Below are 23,683 nucleotides of genomic sequence, written 5' to 3' on the forward strand. Positions count from 1 at the left end.
GAGCTATTAACCTAATCATCTGAATCAACTAATTAACGCTAAACACCTGCAAAAGATTCCTGAGACTTTTAAAAACTCCCAGCCTGTTTCATTACTCAAACCGCAATCATGGGTAAGACTGCCGACCTGACTGCTGTCCAGAAGGCCATCATTGACACCCTCAAGCAAGAGGGTAAGACACAGAAAGAAATTTCTGAACAAATAGACTGTTCCCAGAGTGCTGTATCAAGGCACCTCAGTGGGAAGTCTGTGGGAAGGAAAAAGTGTGGCAAAAAACGCTGCACAACGAGAAGAGGTGACCGGACCCTGAGGAAGATTGTGGAGAAGGACCGATTACAGACCTTGGGGGACCTGCGGAAGCAGTGAACTGAGTCTGGAGTAGAAACATCCAGAGCCACCGTGCACAGGCGTGTGCAGGAAATGGGCTACAGGTGCCGCATTCCCCAGGTCAAGCCACTTTTGGACCAGAAACAGCGGCAGAAGCGCCTGACCTGGGCTACAGAGAAGCAGCACTGGACTGTTGCTCAGTGGTCCAAAGTACTTTTTTCGGATGAAAGCAAATTTTGCTTGTCATTCGGAAATCAAGGTCCCAGAGTCTGGAGGAAGACTGGGGAGAAGGAAATGCCAAAATGCCTGAAGTCCAGTGTCAAGTACCCACAGTCAGTGATGGTCTGGGGTGCCATGTCAGCTGCTGGTGTTGGTCCACTGTGTTTTATCAAGGGCAGGGTCAATGCAGCTAGCTATCAGGAGATTTTGGAGCACTTCATGCTTCCATCTGCTGAAAAGCTTTATGGAGATGAAGATTTCATTTTTCAGCACGACCTGGCACCTGCTCACAGTGCCAAAACCACTGGTAAATGGTTTACTGACCATGGTATTACTGTGCTCAATTGGCCTGCCAACTCTCCTGACCTGAACCCCATAGAGAATCTGTGGGATATTGTGAAGAGAAAGTTGAGAGACGCAAGACCCAACACTCTGGATGAGCTTAAGGCCGCTATCGAAGCATCCTGGGCCTCCATAACGCATCTCAGCAGTGCCACAGGCTGATTGCCTCCATGCCACGCCGCATGGAAGCAGTAATTTCTGCAAAAGGATTCCCGACCAAGTATTGAGTGCATAGCTGAACATAATTATTTGAAGTTTGACTTTTTTTGTATTAAAAACACTTATTTTATTGGTCGGATGAAATATGCTAATTTTTGGAGATAGGAATTTTGGGTTTTCATGAGCTGTATGCCAAAATCATCAGTATTAAAACAATAAAAGACCTGAAATATTTCAGTTGGTGTGCAATGAATCTAAAATATATGAAAGTTTAATTTTTATCATTACATTATGGAAAATAATGAACTATCACAATATGCTAATTTTTTGAGAAGAACCTGTATATGCACCATTTTTGCATCACACTTTTTAAATAAACCCAACTAGGAATAATTTTACTTAAAATTAACAATAAAACCTTTGTTATATGTGCTTAAATATTTGAGTTCACTCATCATTCTTTACTTAGAAGATTATATCGCGTTACATATATTTTTAAGTAATGTTAAGTTAACATAAGATTCTATTACGTTACAGCTTTGGAGAAGTGTAAACTCAATGCATGTACTTAATGCATGCATTAATGAATACCTGCCAACACTATGCATTTTAGCACTCAACAATATATCCGATGGAAGCATGCAGAAATACGTTTCTGATAGTTGAATTCATAGCAATTCAAAATAAGTTTAACAAATCCCCAGTGACTACAAATGCAAAAAAAAAGCCGTACCCTATATTTGATTTCATTAATACAAAGCTAAACTTTAGCTTATCTCCTTTCACCATCTTCACCACATCGCTCTTCAGAAAAAGTTGCGTTGTGCTTCCAGTTTACAAAAACATCCCACTAACCCAATTAATGAATGAATATTAAAAAAGTCAAAATCTAATGTTTTTATTTCGTTAATATAAAGCTAAGCTTTAGCTTACCTCTGGTCTCCGTTTTCACCACATCGTACTTCAGAAAACGTTGTGTTGTGGTTCTGGTATAGGAAGGAATACACTCCGCTATCTCAGTAAACAAGGGTTTATGAATGTTTAAAATGGCAGACTATAATATTTTATTTTGTGTTTTTTATTTTTTAAAAGACAGCTTACCTGACACAGTTCTCTCTGTCTTCTCCACATCACGATTTCGAAATGGCTCCTCCAGCTTCGCTCATTGGCTGGATAGAAGCATATCGCGCAGCTCACAAATACGTAAAATGTTAAGTTAGGTTTTCTTCATTTTAACCAAGTTGTAATGCTAGTTGATGTTACTTGCGTTTTTTCATTTACTTTACACATACACTTATGTTTACCTTTTAATTAAAATGTTTGCATTGCATACACTATAAAATGTTATGTTATATAAATTAAGCCTGAAATGTTATGAATATATATAAATTTGAGTCGAATCTATTTATCTTTTTAAGTAATGATTGTTGAGCAAACTAATCACTTTCTATGTCTGGGTGTGATGTTTAAAGGCTGTCTCCAAAACAAAAGAACCGTCCTGAATCTTTTTAAGTGTCAGAATGCTCTTAAAGTCAATTTATCACCTAGTATTGCGTCGTCACATTTACTGCAGTGAGACTGTCAGATAGGATTCTGTGTCTGGGTAGACCGGTTATAGCACCGTAACTTCAACCTGCAGCTCTGTGGCAAAATGGGTGGAGTCTAAATCAATCACAGGGACTCAGGCCTTCACCGGAGGCAACTGGTAATTGCAGCTCTGCTACCTGATACTTTCAGAGCGGCTGTTCTTTTTTGACCTCGCTGCAGAATTTTCACAGTTTCTCGTCTCTGTTGGTTTGGTGTAGAGCAAAGAGTGATTTATGAATGAATTGCATTTGCCTGGTGAGGGTTAATGCTAATTAATGCAGCTCCCCCTAGAGGGAACATTGGAGGGCATTTGTTTGTGTGTGTGTGTGTGTGTGTGTGTGTGCACTCTACTGGTTCTGAATGCTATATTTTTCTAAGCCCGCAGTAATTAGCTGACCTGGTGAATTTCCACCATCTTCAGCAGTGATTATTAGATTTTTCATTAGGAACAATACACACAGTTGTGACTCCTATGCATTTTTTTAGAACAGTCGTTCCCAACATTGTGTACTTGAAGCCACCGTCCTTAATCTAAAACCCCTTCCCATACCTGATGCCATACCCATATTTCACTACATGATTATTATGGCCAAAAGAATTTACGATAATATTACGATATCTAAAGAAATGTTGGAAAAAATAATGCTATTGGTCAAATTTATCTTTAAATTTATTTTGTGAAATGAATTACACTCCAAATACGATTGTAGGGAGTCAGAGAGAGAGAGTTTTAATCATAACTTGTACAAAAGCATAAAAAAGAACTTACTGTTGATTGGCACTTTCTGCAGACTGGGGTGTCTAACACTCCGTCTTTTTATAGAATCCATATCCAGTTTTATTTTGACAATTTTATTTTTGGATGAACTGTTTCTTTAAGACTGATTAGTGAACTGAACATTCAGGCAGTTCACTAAAGAGTCAGTTTTGTAAATGCATAGTTTGCACATTCGTACACTGCACTAATAGCACTAGTGTGATTAGTGGCCTAGAGTAAGCTCATGCTGAAATGACTGATACTCACACTCACCTCTTTCTACCGAATGTTTGTCTGCCTTGACACTTGTTTCCTTTTTTCCTTCTTTTGTTCTAATTTTTCTGACTTTCTTTGGAAGCCTATTGTAGTCTCTCTCTCTCTCCACCTTTGCTCCATCATTGGCATTGTCTTTGCTTTAGGAATCCTTCCAGACAGTGTGATGTGCTCTAAAAGGATCTCCCTCTCACGCTTCAATCCCAGCGTGCAGTGGAAAAACCATCAGCATACCCCTTGGAACATGTGCTTTTGTTGCTCCCTGGCAATCATGCACTCCAAAATAAAAGGCCAATGATAATGAGAAGAAAAATCATATTAGAGCGCCTGAAAGCAGCAAACGACTTCAAGAATGGTGACGGTGCCCTCGGGAAAGAGGGAAATGCATTGTAACCACTTATAGGTTTTGAGAACATTCAATCTAATTTGTAGATTTGTAGACTCCTTTCATGGAGTCTGAAGGCAGTGCTTGATGGACATAACCGATCCACCTGCAGAGCTGATATGAGCACTGATCTCTGTTCAAACAAGTGTGCTGGCAGCCAGATGGTAATTGAAATGCACAATAGGCCGGCACCATCACTCAAGCTGTTGAGCAGAAAGCGCCGACAGGGCTCATCTATCGCTCTCTTTGTTCTCTCTACAATGTGCTGTTCGATTGATGGGAGAGTGGAGATGATCATATCTGTCTGCTCTGGAATTGATATGAACACGACTGCCGATCCATAGGGACCGATCCAGTAAATCAATTAGTCGCTTTGTGCAGATGCACCGAATATTGAATTTACAGAGTAAACTACAGAACCACTTGATGAATTTTAGAACGAATCAGGAAATTGCTATGCACAGGGTCCATAGACGAGAGAGTCCCATAGAGTGAAAGTGTGGTTTGAACGGCGTTGTGAAATGAGCTTGGTGTTGTTGTCCCATGAGTCCTACAAAGAGGTTTTTCAGTGTATACTCAGTGTTGACCACAGCCCAGACAACACTGTTGAAACTGGCACTCATTTAGGACTTTAATTAAGACTAAACGCGCTTTCAAACGCAGTGATACGGTGCAGCCTTCATTTACAGGAACCTCATTATTCAGAAACCTGTCTTCAGCGCTGCATGTGAGACACCGAAAGACCACACAATCCATGGAGGAATGCTGTGGAGTAGTGAATGAAAGGTCATAATGCCTTTCATAATGCCATAAAATGACTGAAGCGCTGTCGTTTTATATTACACTACTTATTTGTTTCTCGCTCATTCTCTCTTTTCCCTTTCTATTGTGTATTTGTTATTTCCTTTGAGGGTGAAGCGACAACAAATTGTCTTCTTTTGGCTTCTCCGATTAGGGGGTCAGCACAGCGGATCATCCGTCTCCATTTTGCTCTGTCCTCTGCATCTACACCAACTCCTCCATCATGTCCTCCATCACCACAGCCATTAACCTCCTCTTTGGTCTGTCTTTTCTCCTCCTACCCAGCGGCTCAATCCTAGACACTCTACTCCCAACATACTCCACACACCTCCTCTGCATATGCCCAAACTATCTTAGTCTCGCCTCTCTCAAACTTGTCTCCAAACTGTCCTACCTGTGCTGTTCCTCTTATATGCTCATTTGTAATCCTGTCCATCCATGTCACTCCCTGTGAAAATCGCTGCATCTTTGAGCTGCCTCCTGTCTTTTTGTCAGTGTCACTGCCTCCAACCCATACAACACAGCTGGCCTCACTACAGTCTTGTGAACTTTCCCTTTCACACTTGTAGGTACCCTTCTTTCACGAATCACTCCTGACTCTCTTTTCCACCCACTCCTTCCTTCCTGCACACTCTTCTTCACTTCTCTACTGCACTCTGTTACTTTGTAGAAATGACCACAATTATTTAAACTCATCCACCTTCAACGCCCAAAAAAATGATTGAATATTCTATTAAATTAATGTCTGTTGGACAGTGCTGCTTGGTCTTTTGTGTTCATTTGTGAAAACGCAAGATGACCTTTTTTGAATTTTAATTTACACAAATTATATGGTTATTTTCTACATTTTGAAATTATTTGAAAACTTATCGAAGTAATAGTTCACTTTAAAAACTGTATTATTTACAATACTCGTTCAAAACTCTCGTCACAAAATTAGACTTTTTTTTTAAGTATATTGAGAGCTGTTTTCCATCCAAAAGTTAGCGTCCACATCCGTTAAGCTGGACCAAAAAAAAATCAACAACAAAATTGGTCCATAAATCTTGTGTTGTATGCTTTGTCTTCTGAAGTTATACTGTACCTTATTTACTCAAGAACTGTGACATCCAGATTGAGTCAGTGCATTGAACCCGTGAACCGGATCAGTGAATGAATGGTTCTTTTGAGCTTTTTTTTTTTTACTTTTGAGCTGATTGATCTTATTCTGAATAATGGTTTAAATGTGTGTTTCTTACACAAAGCTTTCAAATAGCTTTTGAAAAGTCATATGGACTGCCTGATTCTTAATGGTGATTGTTGATTTTCTTTTTTCTAATTGTGGACTTTATGAATTGATCTATGGAAAAGAGCGGTGTGCAGTTTCTTCAAATTTATTTCACAAAATAAACGACAGCAAATTTTGATTATGATGAAGGTAAATAATGACAGAATGCAAATTTCCGTAGAATTATCACACAAAAATCTGAGAAATATAATCCCCAGCCACTTGTGACGGTCTCACCTTTTGTGTCTCTCATGCGCTTGCGTCCCTGTAGACACATCTTCATGGTGTAGTTAAAAGCCTGGGCTTAATTTAACCGCCAGTTTAAGTTTTCTTCGTGTCGGATAGGATCTGCTCTGAACGCTTCACAAGGCCTCCACTTACTCAAAACAACTGTTAATTGACAGGCAGAACGACCCTGAACAGTCCTTGAATAAAACATGAGAGGGAGGTTGGAAGTTATGCATGTTCAAGTGGGAATTTAGAGGAAAGGGAAAGAGAGATATGTAGACTCATAGCTCTCCATCTCCTTACAGTTTGTATTTTAGGCTTCTTGCTGATCTTGGGCTTTAATTTGTCTACATTAAAGCGGTTTTAACAATCAGTCTAATCAGCCACCAGCCTTCGGTTTGTTGGAAACATAGAGGAAAGACTGCATTGGGGTAATTCATAATCTGTTGTGCGCACAGCGTCACATTGAAAGGTTGAGCAGAGAACAAAATTAAATTATTGACTTCTTTTCATTGCCTTGGCTCCCTCCTGGGTTTTTGCTTTTTAGGCTGAGAACAGCGAAGAAAAATCATGGCTTGTGCTCGGGATGGCAGCCTACAACAACACTTGACAGTCAGACGAACTCCAGAGGGTGTCTACTGCATCTGTGTTCATAAGCTCCTTGCCAAACCCTAATGAGCTGCCTATGCGACAGCATTTTAAGGCATGCTCTCCTATGTTAAGGCCATTTTAAACAGTAGGCAACAACAATATAACTTTTTTTAGCCAAGTTGAACCCAATATTTGTATGTGCTATTTTTATACTTGGATTATGGAGTTATTAGCATAGCACTCTTTTGGAATGAATTGTCACATTACTTTCATATGCGTTTCACGCTATAACAGGACATTCCTAATTGGAAATGTATTTGGTTCCATATGAGAACAAGATTTGTTCATATTGTGTCACTGTACTTCAGTGTCTTGTGGCATGATTGCTGAATTTCAGATGCTGCTTAAAAGAATTCATTTTCTGATGCATATCGCATTTGGACGAATCAGATATATTTGTTTTAAATATAAAACCCAAACCTAAACAAGTGGCAACACATCAGACAAAAATCTGATGTGAAAAATCATTCCTTTCAAAGGGACAATGGCAAATGATCCTTTGTAGTAAAAAAAAACTTCTAACCCTGCTGAAATGTAAACACTTATAGTTTAAGTGTACAAGTGTATAGTACATTATTTAGGATGCGACTTTTTTAGAGCAAGACATGTTTTCTTATATTAACAGCCCAATGTATTCTTCAGTTTTGACCTGAAATCTTGGCATATGCGTACAGCCGAACACAGCCTTTCAAAGTATACTCCATTCGGTAGAGTGCACAAACACATGTACACTAAGTTTCATCTTTGTCTTGTGTCAGTGCTATTTCTCTCCAGAAAGTTATGACAAATTTAAACGAGTATAAAGACATTTTTTTATCAGAGTTTTTAGAATCTCTAATTTCCTTCACGCAAGTGCTCATAATATACTGATGATGAAATTCACACATACACATACCCTAGGATGCGTGTAAAAACCAAAGTATAATTTGGGCTTCAGGAGGCAACATTCTATATAGGCTACTGCAAGCTGTAGAAATCAATGCAGCTCACTAGCTTTTGGAGCAGAACTATAATTTAATTCGTTTGCCTTTCACGCACCTTATCATCCTTGTCACAAGTGTTCTGCTCTTTGGAGGAAGTATTCCTCCAAGTGGTAATGTTTGAAGACATGTCTAAATGTGGAGTGGCTCGGAGCTGAATCTCAGCCAGCTGTTTATGGATGTGAGCGAGAGCTCAGAGAGAGCACGCCTGGAGCCTCAGCTGAGACAAAGACACGCTTAGAGACGCAGACACACACTGTGTCCATTCATCTTTCCCCAGTAGGAGGAAAAAAAGAAAAACACACACGCATAGAGTGAAGATACATTGACAGGGTGCTGCTAGCCAGTGACCTGAAAGGGGAATGACAACACGGCAGACACGGTCACAGCGGGGGCTTCTGGGTAACTGGACATCTCTGATGCAATGTTTCATCTTGTACATCAAAGGCCTTTGTGCATCCCTGTATTATTCTACCCTGTTAAAATGTGTTCGTTATCAGACCAAACTGCTTTTTTGCCTTTCATGTTACTACATTTTGCATTGAACAATGCAGTTGTATCTTTCCGACATTTTTAAAAGGTTTATGAGTCGTGAAGACAGGCAGCTGTAGATTAATCATTCAGATGGATGTGCGTTCTGTAATGCAGATATCCACCATGCTTTTTTGTGTTTGTGGGTAAGGCTAACTTCTCGTCATTTCTGTGTCCTAGATGATGAAACATGCGTGGGACAGCTACAGGCAATATGGCTGGGGCCACAATGAGCTCAAACCCCTCGCCAAGAAAGGACATTCCACCAATATCTTCGGTAAGTAAGGATGCATGTTGGTGTCTCATTTACAAGTGAATGACTGCTCTTGTGGGATGATTTGGTTCATTGTGGTAAGGACAGACACACACAATTCCATCTACATCCTCTTTTGTGTCGTCTATAACTCACACCCTCAAACGATAAGACGTGCTTGCGCAGATCGCCTTCCCTAATCATTTCTCTGTTTGTTTGGGTGTGTTGTTTATCACTGGCTCTCAGCTCCAGAGCTAAAGAAGATTCAACTTGTGGGACTGAATTGGATATTTGTGTGTACATGTGAGCATGCCTGAACAAAGATCATGAAAACACAATTCATCCTGTTTGCTTCTTACTCTACTGCTGATGTAACCAAGGCAGTGTTTGCAGGAAAAAGAACAATAGTTTAAAATAAATAGTTCTAACACTATATCCTGATAGGATAAGCTGCATTGAAAGACCTGTGACTGCACATTCTTAATACGCCAAGTTGTGATGTTGCTGATAGGACCAAGTCATTTTTAAACTTTTCAATTTTTTATAAATGTAAATTAATTCAATGTATGCATTAATTTTATATATAATGAAATATGTATTAATACCATTACTTAAATGTTTTGTCAATGCCATTTAATATTGTCTTATTTAGCCTTGCAAATTGACCTCAGTCTTTCTCTGAAACTTGCCAAGATTTTGGATGAAGTTTTATTTGTGCTTTCTCTGAGAGACCAATGAGACTCGTATGAGGCAGTGCTGGGTTTTAAACAAAATAAGAGGGAGCTTTTAAAGAAGAACAAAGATTTGAGGTGGAGAGAGAGTGTGGAAGAACAAAGGAGCGCCTCATGCTGCAGTGCGGTGTGCTGAAGTGTATCTCACACTCTACTTTCATATTTAATAAGTCTATCTGTTTCTATCCTCACATGTGGAATGAACTCCTCAGCCGGGCATGTATTGATCAACGTACTTGGGTATATTTTGGAGAGAGACTGATGGAACACTTTTGGATGACTTTGCTCTTCTTTTCCAGAAGTTTTTCTCTCAGATTCCCTGTTGAAATTCGTTCTCCATCCTGGCAGAACACGGTGTGCTTTGTTTAATCTGAAGTCCTGTCTTCAAGAGACAGACTGTTTATAAGTGTTGTGTTGCTCTCATGCCATTGGTTTAGCCAATGTTGCTGTGTCTGTCTGGTCGGGATCTTTCGATTACTTTATCTCATCTTAATTTAATGGTGTTAGTTCACATACTCAGATGAAACTCAGAGGAAATTCTTTTTTTGTTTTTTTGGCTAGCCTCAAATAGAACGTTGTGTTTGTGCATGTAATAAATAATTGATGACAGGCCAGTAAATTTATTCGAAAAATAGTGCACACCTGAAGTGGTTAGACAACCACATTGTGAAGCATGCACTATTTTTCAGATAATCAAATGGCTCTGATTACTTTATTCCGCTTTTGCTATGGTTACAACTCCTCAACTTTTTCAGATATTTTATTTGTTTTGTCAGATATTTTATTTCATTTGTATTTACATTTGTCAGGTTTTTGTCCTTAAAACAGTCTTGTTTGTGTAACTCATTTCTTACTCATCCTAAGCCTCCATTGCTAATTATAAAATATCTTTTTAGTTCCAGTGGTGAAAGCTTGGTATGCAGACCAATGCAGTTATCATAGTGAGCGAAAGGGATCGATTGATTTTCGTTAATAGCGAAAATGCAAGTTTAACTGTATCAAGAACAGTGACTTTACTACCTTGTTACTGAGAAATGCCATGTAGCCTTTACTGATAGAGTCAGTAAAATATGAAACTACTTTCATATTGCCTGACAGTAAAAAAGGCAGCGCTGACAAGTTTCTCTTCACGTATGTTTCCATGTGTCTGTACTATATGTGGAACTTCTTTAGCGTTGTTTACTGGAAAATAATTGCACACCTTTGTTAAACCAATTAGAATCAAGCATTTAACCCCATAGTATAAATATTATATAATACACAGTGCATACTATACTTAATATAATATTTAAATATAAAAAGGCTATATAAGTAGTTTAGGCTGATTTTCGAGTTCAGACTAGCTGACTTTTTTTGTTTTTGTTTTTTTGGCTAGCCTGAAACAGAAAAGCTGCCTAAACTATATATAGAGCCATTATTAATGAGTGAGCTGATGCCTTTGACAGTTTCATAATGTCACATTCTGTTGACTGAATTTAAACTGCCCACCCCACATCTAGGATGTTTACTGATGGACTTTATCAATCTGACAGCATAATGGTTGGATTTGGATTGATCGTTCAATAACTAAATAACTGGTTAGTGGAGTGAGTTATAATATACAGACATACAACTTTTAGAAAAACATTATTGTAATATTGCAGACAAAGCAGAGGAGCAATACATACACACAGTATACACATATTAAGTACACAATGCAACATCTGTAACACTTGTGAGGTGAATCTGAACTATAGTTCTTTTTATTGTACTATGTTTTTATTATAGTTATTCCTTTAAGGGGATAGTTAACCCAAAAAATTAAAATTTTGTAATCATTTACTCACCTTCATGTTGTTCAAAACTCAAACTTTTTTCTGTTGAACACAATAGAAGATATTTTGTAGATCCTTTTCTGATTATATGTTTCTGGTTGTATGGACAATACTGTGAAAGGTCTGTGGGATCCAAAACAACAACATTGGGCCCCATTGACTTGCTTTGTTTGGATTAGAAGACAGAAAGTAATGCAGGTTTGGAATGACATGAGGGTGAGTAAATGATGACCAGAGTGTTAATTTTCGGGTGGTCTATACCTTTAAAGACAGTCTAGTCATAATTGAAATACTTTTTTGCACAATTTAAATACTTGGGACATAACAGTAGGCCCTTTTTGTGTTTAAACCTTAAGAATACTCTTCATTGTGTTTCCACACTGGGGCTTTGACCTCTTGATTGTACATCTGTTGTGTTGGTCAAAAGGAAAATTCCAGTGGCTTACTGTTGCGGTAGGACAGGGACTCGCCCATATCGATCCACTGATAGACATCCATTGATTTTATTTTTTTTGTCTGTGTGTGTGTAAAAACATTTGACTCATAAAAGCTCGAGAGACTGCTGCTTGAAGGCACTCTCTGGACAGATCGCTGATGGTATGCACTTTGATCTGTAAACAAACACCCTGTTTGCATGGAATATTCTCAGTCCGGACCCCAGGGTCAGATTGCGTAACCCAAATGCCACCGTTACGCATGCGATAACACAATTCTAAAAATAACCACACGTCAACGTGTGCTCGCACGGCGGAGCGATTGCCTGCTGCTCTGTTTCTGATGTATTACGATTTAATGTTTAATATGGAGTTGATTTACTGTAACATTCAAAACTTTGGAGTCTGTAAAAAAATGTATGTATGTGACGACAATGTTTTAAGTCTCTTGTGCAGGTATTTGATGAAAACAATAAAAACAGTAATGTTGTGAAATATTATTACAATTTAAAATAGATGTGTGCGATATTACGATTTTAGATCGTCAACTATTAAAATGTCTCCGCGATCTGCCTTTGAAGAGAGATTGTGCTACAGTGCACATTCTGTCAGGTGCAGTTCTGGCACCGCCGTCCCAACGTAATGTGCAATGCAACGTACATTCACATCACATATTTAAAACACAGCTGTGGTTTTGGGTGTACAGTATATACCAGTAGATGCGTTACACTTTCGTGACATTGCAGTTCTTTGTCATCATCAAAGTTTATTATTTTCACGTGTTTTAAAGCCTCATTCACATGCTGTTCTAACAATTTGAATTTTAATATTTTAGTGGAAACATGCATTTTCAAGATTCTATGTTGAATAGAAAGTTCAAAAGAACAACGTTTATTTGAAAATGGAAATCTTTTGTAACATTGTCTTAATTGTCAATTTAATGAATCCTTGCTGAATAAAGTAGATTAAAAAAAAATGAATCCGATGTTTCATGTTATATAGGCTTGGACAAGGACAGTTCATATAAAATATTTTTTTATTCAATGACAATTCATTCTTTGACAATCATAAAATTCTCAAAAACATTTAGAAAGGGAAGTGGCAGGATCAGCCTTGGAGAATGAAAACTGGTATAAGCAGGCTATATTTCTTTTCCAGTTTATTCAATGACAATATTATGTTAATATTCATGTTTGCAAAGTTACATAAAAAACAACTTTACCTTATCTCATCTCATCTGTCAGATATGTAAAAAAAAATGTAACCCATCAAATGAATAGTGCGACCACAGCCCCGACGCTAGCGCACTATCAAAGTAGTTTGTATAATTGGAGTCAACAGAGCGGTCTGCACTGAATGTGCATTGCAACTTTGTTACATGAGATGACAGCGATGTCGCGTTGTGTGTCTGGCCCATTTGTGCCATTCGTTTGGCAGGAGGTGAAACTTCCATATGGTGCCTGCCGTGTCATTCGCCCTGCGTGTAGATCCGGTGTATTTTGCGTTTATAGAAGGCTAGCGTTCCAAGCAGTCATTAGCTATGATGTACATGTAAACAAATAAGTTATAATGTGCAACTGCATACATTTTTCTTTTTCTACAGTAATAATCTGATAGAAAAACAGTGTAATACAAACCTTTATTTCATTCAGGAAATTGTTTTTTTTTTTTTTTCAGAACACAACACAAATCCTCCGTTGACAAATTGATCCAGTTTTAACTAGTTTACACAGACCCACCATTGGGTTACATAGACCCAGTGTATTGTCAGTAAAATTGACCTAGCTGGGTTACACAAAAGCTACCTAGCTACCCAGAACCTGGGTAAAAATAGTAAAGAAATAACCCAATAAAATGACCCGACAGGCTGAATCAAGCATTTAGGTTAAATAAATAAATAACTCGGCATTTTTTATTTTAGTTAAACCATTAAAAGGTTTTTAGCAGACAATGAAGAGGTGGATATTTTTTTTTCTCAAGCGGTCAAGCTTTGTGTTTTCATTTCTTTCCACCATGATATGGCCGAATGAACTCATTAGACTTAACCTCAGTATGAACCCACATTGAGCAGGAAGTCTTATCCTGATGTGTGAAGTGAGAGAGAGAGAGAGAGAGAGCGGGAAGGCTGAATCAGTCTGGGCACAGCCCTCCAGACCCGCAGCTGGAGACGGGCCATTGTGTTCTCCGTCATCCAGACGTCCAGTGTTGTTGCCATAGTAACGGCAGGGCTAGCTGAGGTCAGAATGCGTATGCTGGCTGATAAGAGGCAGAGCATCCAGACTAGTTAGTCTTTAATCAGCGCTCTGTCTTGAACAATACCCACTAGCCTGCAGCTAATCAGCTGAGGACACTTGCCTTGAACTGCTCGAACTATTGTCCATAACTGTTTTTTTTTTTTTGTCCCTCATATCTGTTCCCAGGAATGAAAGAACACAATCTATGAGGAGCCGTGCTATAAAATGAGAGCTCAGCGGTTCTCCCTGACTGGTTGAAAGGGGTGGGCTTAAAGAGAGAGTACACCCAAAAATGAATATTTTGTCATCATTTACTCACCCTAATGTTGATCCAAACCTGTATGAGTTTCTTCTGTTGAACACAAAATGTTGGTAATCAAACAGTTGACTGTAGCCATTGACGTCCATAGTAGTAAAAAAATACAATGAATGAACAATTTTCATTTTTGGGTGAACTATCCCTTTAAGCCATGTTCACACTTATAGTGATTTTGGTCGCTAGCAGGCGTTTCAGCCACTAGATGCTCTAATGTTAGAGGTGGGCTGCATAAATGGTCATGGTGTTTGGAAATCCAATCACAAGCCAGGTGTTTCATATATATATATATATATATATATATATATATATATATATATATATATATATATATATATATATATATATATATATATATATATATATAGCTTTGGTTCCAAAAGTATTTTTCCCATAGGGTTTCAAAAAGTCTTTGTTTATGAGTTATAAGCCATGAACCAAACTAACCAGCGTGACTCACAACATTACAATCTTTGATTTGAACAAAATAAAATAAAATAAAATAAAAGACAAAGGTGTACTTAATGGCTTTGAGGAAGGGACCATCCCAAGAAACACTGAACGACATAATCAAATTAAAAATGATGGAGAAATATGAAACCACTAATTTAAATGTTGATTATATATGTAGAAAAAATATATTTTCAATGAATTGCAAATATGCATATGCTCACAGACTTCTTACATATTTGTACATTAGGAGATTGACATGTCATTGACTCAATGAGAGTGGTCACGATTTGCTTGTTTTGCAATTCTCAGATTGGTGGAGATTATTGCAGAATCATGAGATGTAGTTTTTCACATCTGTTAAAAACAAATAGCTGAAGAACTAATGCAGACTGATGGCTTCAACAAAACAATCATCCTTTTAGCTCACAGTAAGTTTGTCTTTAACGTTTTAAAAGTTATCATTAAGTTATTCACTCTGTAATTTGTGTTAGTAAAATAAATACAATTGCAATTGTACTCTCAGCAAATATTGTGGTACAGAATTGAATATGCAGCAAATAAAGCTTTTCTCAGCCATTAACATGAACTGAGAGGACTTATATTGCTATTAGAGTTTTGATAATGTTGTTGACTTATCAACAACAGTGAATTGGACAAATAAATAGCTGTAATTGTCATGGAAATTCTCAATGTAATTGTAAGATGCTATTTGGGAAGAGAAAATATAGCTGATTAAATATTTCAGAGCTGAGCATAACTTAAATGCATTCACTATAACAATGTTAAAAGGCCGGGAAATGACAACTTTCTTATTAAATTATATTTCCAGGATTTCAACGACCTTTTGAGCACCGTATAATACACATGCAAGGTTAAAATATGAAAAATGAATATACCTTTTCAGTGTAAACTGGATAAAATTGTAATCTCATTCAGTAGGGATGAACAATATATCTGCACCCATATCGGTATTGGCCAATTTGTTAATTTTTTTATGGTATTGTTATCAGCCCAATAAGAAAATTTGGCCAATACATTAAAGACGATAAATAATGGATTATTTCTTTCAGATGCGTACTGTTCGCCATGATGGTTTTGATTTGCTTGAAATATGATTGGAATCACTTCGAGAAAGGAAAATACAGCACAAGTTAGTCATACAGGCTAAATAAAATTATAATGAGAACATTATTATTGTGTGCTTGGGACATGGCTTTTAATAGTGAGACTTTTGTTTTTGTAATCAGGCTCTCAAAAATGCAGATTCATCGGCCAATATATCGGTTATCGGCTTTCAAATATATAAATAATTATCGATAACGGCCAAAATGTTCATATCAGAGCATCCCCAATATTCAGGTTGGGGAGGAACAGACAATGAGAACGAAAGAGAGGGGAGGGGAAACGGCTGTCTAAGGGAGTTGTGTCAAGACAAGGGATTGGAATGAGAGAGTATTGCCTCAGTCGACTGGCTCTTTTGACTTTTCCATTCATTTTTGGTATTTATGACCTCATTTGCTTAATTCCTATCAGCCAACAGCCTCGCCGAAATCTCCAATTATATATGCATCTCCGTACTGCCCAACGAATTGCGTTCCCTAGGTGGTTAATATTTTCTTAATGATGCGTGTGATTTTCTGTTTGACTGTGGAGAACATGGGGAAGTATACACAGCTTCTCAGCATGTGAGTTTAGTGCTCGTGGCTTGTGCGTGTATGAGTTTTGTCTAGAGACATGTCAGTACATGACCCACTGTGTTGGTAATGATGTAATGAGTGGTGGGGATGAGCTCTGGGGCATGTTGTCTTCTCCGTGGTGACTTCATATACGACTGCGGCTCGGCTCGGCTCAGGCAGGTGCCAAGCACCACTCTCTCCTGCAATGCAGAGACAAAGCAGTTTATCACTGGGGTTTGGGCTTTTCTCATCACCGTGCAAAGTATGCCAGTTGTGCGCGAATACATCCCAAGCACGTGCTACACGCTGATGGATGCACAGTACTAGACAGTTAGTCATGCATTTTTCCTTTAAATGTCTCCAACATTTCTGCTAAAGCCTGTAATGCATTCATCCGTCTGTGTTCAAATGGCATCTTTTCTACAAACAATGCAAATGTAACTTTTACAGCTAAGGCTTATTTAATCGTTGAAATGTGTGACTGTACTTGAAGAGGGAATTTGTTCATTTTGTGTTCATTTTGTCAATATATATTTGTATTATTTATATATATATATATATATATATATATATATATATATATATATATATATATATATATATATATAATATAATACAAATGTAATCAGTTTTTAATAAATACAATATTATACATGTGCATATTTTTAGTGTGTGGATCATGGATGCGTATTCATTTTTTACTTAATACTTTTTTTAAATACCTCAAATACCAGTTGTATAAAACGGGCAAATTGCATTCACGTTTGGCAAAAGTCTAGTCCCCAGCCAATACACCACTTTCTGCAGACAGCAAACACATTCAATAAGTTAGGTCATACCAGCTCTGCCATCTGAGTTTGAGGTGATGGATTCTTTGAGAACAGAACTCACCCTGCATAAATTAGTATGTGCAAAATGTAGGGCTGTATGTGTCACACTCAAAGCGTAGTGCCATAAATCATGTGAAAATGTGTATATAGCCTACACATCTTGCATGATGTCTGCTTTCATAGCTGAATTTCTAAAGACCACCGCTGTCTGCAGCTTCAAGGGGATTCATTGTTTCTTTTATATAGGGCTTTTCTGGTTACTCAACGCGCTTTACACATGGAAAGGCGAATCTCTTCAACCACCACCAATTGACTAGTTCATCTGGATTTATGTTCTTTTAAAAAAAAAAATTTAAGACCTAGTAGTCGACTAGATGTTCAGGCAAACTTCCAATGAGTTGTTTTTGAAAATATGTACTTTTGCACACATCAATATAATCCCCATAAGCACGGTTCTGAAGTATTCAAAGGTCCCATATTGTCAAAACTGAAATTTCCTGGCTTTTTTCATGATAACCGAGGTCTAGGGGCTATGTAACAACCATATAAGTTACAAAACAGTCGATCCACAGACAAATGCACACAGCCTGCATAAAGTAGCTGTGCCTTTTCACAAGCTGTTGTAACTTCTGTATATTTGTGATGTTAGAACTACTCAGTCACCAATGGTGGGTCACTCAGAAAACAACAGGCCAATCAGAAGAGAGACTCTTGAATATTAAGTAGACAGGCCAAAATCTACCTGTTCTTGGCAGAGCTCTCGAGAAAGGAGCTGGAAAAATATGTTGACATGGTTTTTGGTACTTATTACCGTAAATATATATTCTTAAGGACATCAAAACCTAAAATAAAACTTCAGAAAGTTGTACAATATGGGACCTTTAAGTATTGTTCTTTGTTTAGTGTTACAAGGCTTAATTTGAGTTAGCATGTTTCCAGCTGGCACAGAAAGAAAATGCTGCAAACTGACTGACTGATTCCAGCTTCCTGCTGCTTTTTCCACTCTAACAGGGTTCTGCTGGGATTAAACTTTTAATAGATGAGAAGATGCCAAGCGCAGGTGGGAAATCGCACAAATTTGGTTCTGTGCAGTCCACCAGGAATCCACGCAAGCCCTTGACATGTTAGAGGAGACCTAGAAATAAACCACTAAAAAGAGTTGGAAATTAAATGGAAAATGGAGTTTTAGGAGGAGAAAAAGTTGAGCAAAAGTCATAACATAGCAGTGTTGGGAAACTTGTAGCTTGACAGTTTCAAAGCAGTTAATGCAGACAAGTAGCTACAGTACAAAAACAAATGTTTTTTTTTCTTCATTTTGCTGTATTTTACTTTATTGAACACCCCATTGAACAACTTTTTTTTAGCAGATAATTTTACAATAATTCAGAGCAGTAATTATTTGCCACATAAGCACTATATAGTCATTTAATAATAATAATAATAATAATATTAATAATAACTGAATCAAAAGCATACTCATAAATGGCCCTATTTGATTAAATATTATATTTGTAAATGTATATATTTAAAAAAAAACATGTAAAATGCATTGCAGGCATGGGCAGAGTGATTCAATTTATTATAATTTTCTCATTCAACTAATTTCTGTTAACTGGAAAAGCTGCTCTGGTCTGAACTTCAGTGTTTCTACTGGAAAATGTTGTTCGTTAAGTCGTGACATTGCTATTTTTTTAATGTTGGTTCCTCTCCAACATGATACAGACCCTGTTCTTGCTGCACTACCCGGATAATGGTGTGCCCCATGAGTCTCTGCAGCATTAAAATGGTGCAAGAGTCTGTGTGTCTGAGAAACAGGGATCACTCCTCTCCCTCGGCATCACAACTACAGCCATTCATCAAAGTGCTGTGACTCAGTAAATATTCATCAGCCACTTACCAGTGACTGACAGCAAGCACAGCAAACACCAAATTACAAACAGAGCAGAGATAGAGCGCTGGATGGAGGCAGAGGATTGGTGGAGAAGGAGACACTGTGATGGAAATAAGCTGTTGAAATGTCTGTGCAGTTATTCATTAAGAGATCATGAGAGACAGACAGACACTAGTGTGCCCTTGAGAGCTGAATGGACGTGACTTGAGTGCCGATGTGTTATTTTGACCAGAGCACCTGTACATGGACTGTGATTGTATTTGTGTGAGTTACAGTGTGAAAATCGCACATGGCGGCACCAGATTACTGTAAAAAAGAAGAAAAAAAATGAAATCAAGGCTGTGAGTTTTTTAATTGCATCAAAAGGTAAATGAATCTTTTGGAGCCCAAAGTTTTTGCCTTGATACATTTAATGCACCAAAATGTTTGCCTTGATGCATTTAAAGCAGTCAAGTCAATTTTCTTACCCTGGCTGGTATTTTTTATTTTATTTAGCATTTTACTTTTTAGACTTAAGTCGTAAAATATATTTTGGTCCTGGAGGAAAATCATCTTGTAACTCTTAGCGTGATATTCTCATTAAGTGCCTTAGAGTTTTATCTTGACCTTTGAAGTCCTGCGTCTTTAATTGTGGCTCACAGTCCTGCAGTGTGACCGTTCTGGCAGCTGTCTGGTAAAGAATCAAGCAGAACACTTTTGCACATGTGACTCCAGGCCACTCTTTAGACTGCTGTCATTAGTCCAAGGTTTCTGCAGTATTATTGCAGTTTACATGTAAATGAGGACGGCATGATAGCTGTGTTCTGCTGACATAAAATGGCCATTCTACACTGTCAGTCAAGAAATTCCTAGCTATGATGTAGAGCTTACTGTCTGGCATAAAAGACCATTGATGTTGGCCTGTCCGCCTTTGCTTTTACCCAAGATTCGTCTTCATACAATCTAACAAGCAACAGTCAAGAACTACTGATAAAAGTAAAGTAAATGCTGTTCACCCAGCTTATACAAAAAAAAACACACACAAAAAAAAACCTATACCATCAAATGGTGAGCCATGGTCATTATTTCTGTTTAATTCTGTAGGGTTTTTTTTATTATCCTTTGTCATCCGCTGCTGCTGAGTGGGTTGTAATGACATATATTTTTACTATAACTACCATTTAAAAAAAATGTTTGCTTGTTTTTTTTTTTATTTCAGCAAGGATGCATTAAATTGATCAAAAGCGAGAGTGAAGACTTCTACATTGTTACAGAAAAAAATACTATTTAAATTGTTTCCTGACAAATGTTTCCACAAAAATGCTAAAAAGATAAGTTTCTAGAGCATCAAATCAGCATATTAGAATGATTTCTGAATGATCATGTGTCACTGAAGACTTGAGTAATGATGCTGATAATTCAGCTCTGCCATTAGAGGAATAATTTACATTTTAAAATATATTAGTAGAAAACAATTTTGAATTGTAATAATGTTTCATTATATTACTGTTTTCACTATTTAATCAAATAGTATCCTAGGTGAGCATAAGCAAACATTAAAAAAACAACAACTGTGAAATAAGAATATATGCACTGATAATAATAAGCTTTAGCATTTTACTCTATCACAGCAAAATTCATAATGTTACAGGAACGTAAGCTATACTTTAGCTTTAATGGTGACCTTGATACTAGATGAGGCAAACATAAATTCATTCTTTCACTGACACACTTAATTGGGGTGAGGATCTAAACATGATTTTCAGTGAACTTTTCTTTTAATATCGGTGTGTGACATTTTGCGGCCACGTCTTAGCAAATTGACGCCGGTGGTATTAAGCATTGTAATTTTAAAATCACAATGAAAAATGGAAAGGGATTAATACAAGAGAAAAGAATCCTCAGGAAACCGCACAGTTCAAATATATGTGATTTGTTTTCATTTCCAATAAACCAAACTTCAAAAGAATTCCTCATCCATGGCAAATTCAAAGTACGCACACTCGAGCTTTCCAGTGTTGCGTTCTCTCAATATTTACAGAATCCCGCTACTTCTTTCCACTAGCTAAGATCCGCCTGTAGTTTCATTTGCTGCACCCACATTTCCAGTCATGCTTCAGTGGGTTTGCAATCTGAGCCTGTATGGATAAGTAATGGCTAAGACTGTACGAAATCAAAGTAAATGCAGAAATAATGGAAAAACGCAGCCGAAAGCTTCCAGCAAATGTACATGCCCCCAGACAACATGCAGGCCGTGTCGGTGGACATGAGCTCTAGTGGGCCAGTCTGATGATTGAAGGTGATCACTTCTGACAGTGCACCATTTTATCTGGTCAGAATATACAGTATGTTTCATGTTCTGCTTCAGATGCTTTCTCCTTGTGCTTGTCAGATTTCTCGGGGTGAGGAAATGCAGAAATAAGTTTGTGACCTTAAAAGGTTAATCTAATATCCTTAGCGTTAACTGCACTGGAGCTTGAAATTAATGTTGGATTTTCGTTTCAAGAGCATCAGCAAAGTTGAGTTTCTTGGAGAAAAGGCAAGTTGTCCACCCTGAAGCAGTCGGTAATACCTAACACGCATGTCATAATGTGATGAAGAACCTCTGACACCGAAGGTTTTTATAAATAAAACCACTGCTTCAGATTAAAAAAAATTGTAATTCCACCAACAGGATGTTACGTAAACATTGAATTTTGATGTGCCTTTTAGCCTTTCTGCATCTGTAGACTCTTTTTCAGCAGTAGTTTCATCATGCACTGATTCACCAGGAGTGTGATGACTTGACCCCGCAAAACATTGAAACCTTTCATTGGTTACTCATATCAAGATGCATCTTAACAGCCTATCACAGCGGCCTTGTTCACCAGTCACTAATTGGCTGTTATCTAGAGTTCAGCATTGCTTTTGGCCTCATGGCTCATTTGTGGAAATTGCACTGGAAATGTTTTTTCTTTTTCTTTTTTCTTTCAATGCACTTTATGGAGTACAAATTGGTGACCATAAAACAATCCTTGAGAGAGATTCTGCATACAGAATAGAGCCACAAGGCAATTAGACTTTATGGTGTTTGGTTCAAACCTACAAAATACGTGCCTTACTAATGCTTAGGTTAAAATTGGAGCTGTTTGATTTGAGGATTTTAATTTGTAGGTCTTTCTGGTCTGATCTGAAGCAATTTAAAAGTGGTTTAAATAATCTGGTCAGGCAATATTACAAGCTTCATATAGATCTTTATATTTTAGTCTGTTTATTCACTGCTGTTCAAAAGTTTGGGGTCAGTAAGATTTGTTTTACATTTTTTTACGAGTTAATAGTTTTATTCAGTGAAGACACAATAAGTTGATCAGAAGTGAAATACATTTATATGGTTACACAATATTTGTTGAGTAATATCTGTTCATCATATAATCTTGAAAGAAATGTTTCATGTTTTCCAGAAAAATATTAAGCAGCACAACTGTATTCAACATTTCTGATATTAAGAAATATTTCTTAAACACAAAATCAGCATATTAGAATGATTTCCGAAGAATCATGTGACTGAAGACTGGAGTAATGGCCAACTGAAAATACGCCATTTTATATCATATTTTATGTTGTTTTTTACATGACATTTTTAAAATATATTAAAATAGAAAGTGATTATTTTAAGTTCTAATACAGTTTTACTGTATTTTTTTATCAAATAAATGTAGCCTTGGTTATCACAAGAAGCTTTTTTCAAAGACATAAAAAATAGTGTGTGTATATAATAGATAAAAATCTCCAACAACTCCATCTGTGTGGTCTAATGTCTCTTGTACATTACTCTCTCTCTTCTTTCTGCTGTTCTCTCTTGCACACACTTAGCCAGATCAGTTTGTTGATGAGCACAGCAGATGTTGCGTTCAGGGTCCAGGGAGAATCAGTGGCAGCAGAAATGGTGAGCACTAAACTGTTAGATATGGATGGGGTTTGGCTCTCTCCCCCACTGCATTCCCTTGATAAACCTTTAAAATGAGACAGATAGAGGGAAAAAGCCATCTGACTCATGCCTTTGGCTTGGAGATGCAACAAAGTAAAACTATAAATAAGTACTAAGAGTCACAAACACACCCCTGCATTTTACTATATAAACCTCTCCACCACTGAAAACCTTTCCATTGGTTCGCTCTCAAGATGAAGAATCTGATGAAAAACACAATCTGAACAATGAAATCATCATGTTGGCTACCACTTGCGTGTTCATATTAGAACAACTTGCAATCTGTCACCAAATTAAACTGGCAAGGATGACACTAAGTGGGGGAGCGTGGGATGAAAAGATGGCTGGTAGGAAGCAGAGAGAGAAGCCTGGTCTGATTACCATTGGAATTCCCCAAGTAACTTTATTGAGTCCAATTTGATTTACACCAGCAAAGTCTGGCATCCAGAATGCCAGCCTTGTGTAAATGCCAATCAAGATTCATTCAGTATGATGAGGCCTGAGAGAGCCAGAGAGTGTGGATTTTAGTCAAGAATGGCAGTGTATTTATGGGAGTGTTGATGAGGTGGTGAGGGATGAATGTGCAGCCAGTTCAGTG

At 37.6% G+C, this 23,683-nt stretch overlaps 1 protein-coding gene across 1 annotated transcript in view; it reads left to right on the forward strand.

Annotated features, from left to right (window-relative positions):
• Window positions 1-23,683, forward strand: part of man1a2 (mannosidase, alpha, class 1A, member 2) — a 90,115-nt gene that overhangs the window by 33,868 nt on the left and 32,564 nt on the right. Inside the window, exon 4 of the mRNA XM_077216576.1 lies at window positions 8,688-8,784. Coding sequence (XP_077072691.1) covers window positions 8,688-8,784 — 97 coding nt within the window. The remainder of the gene's footprint in view (window positions 1-8,687; window positions 8,785-23,683) is intronic.

This window comes from Siphateles boraxobius, unplaced genomic scaffold (assembly GCF_051911475.1).
Source record: "Siphateles boraxobius isolate OS27281-9 unplaced genomic scaffold, OSU_SipBor_1 7, whole genome shotgun sequence".
In the NCBI taxonomy this organism is placed as follows: Eukaryota; Metazoa; Chordata; class Actinopteri; order Cypriniformes; family Leuciscidae; genus Siphateles; species Siphateles boraxobius.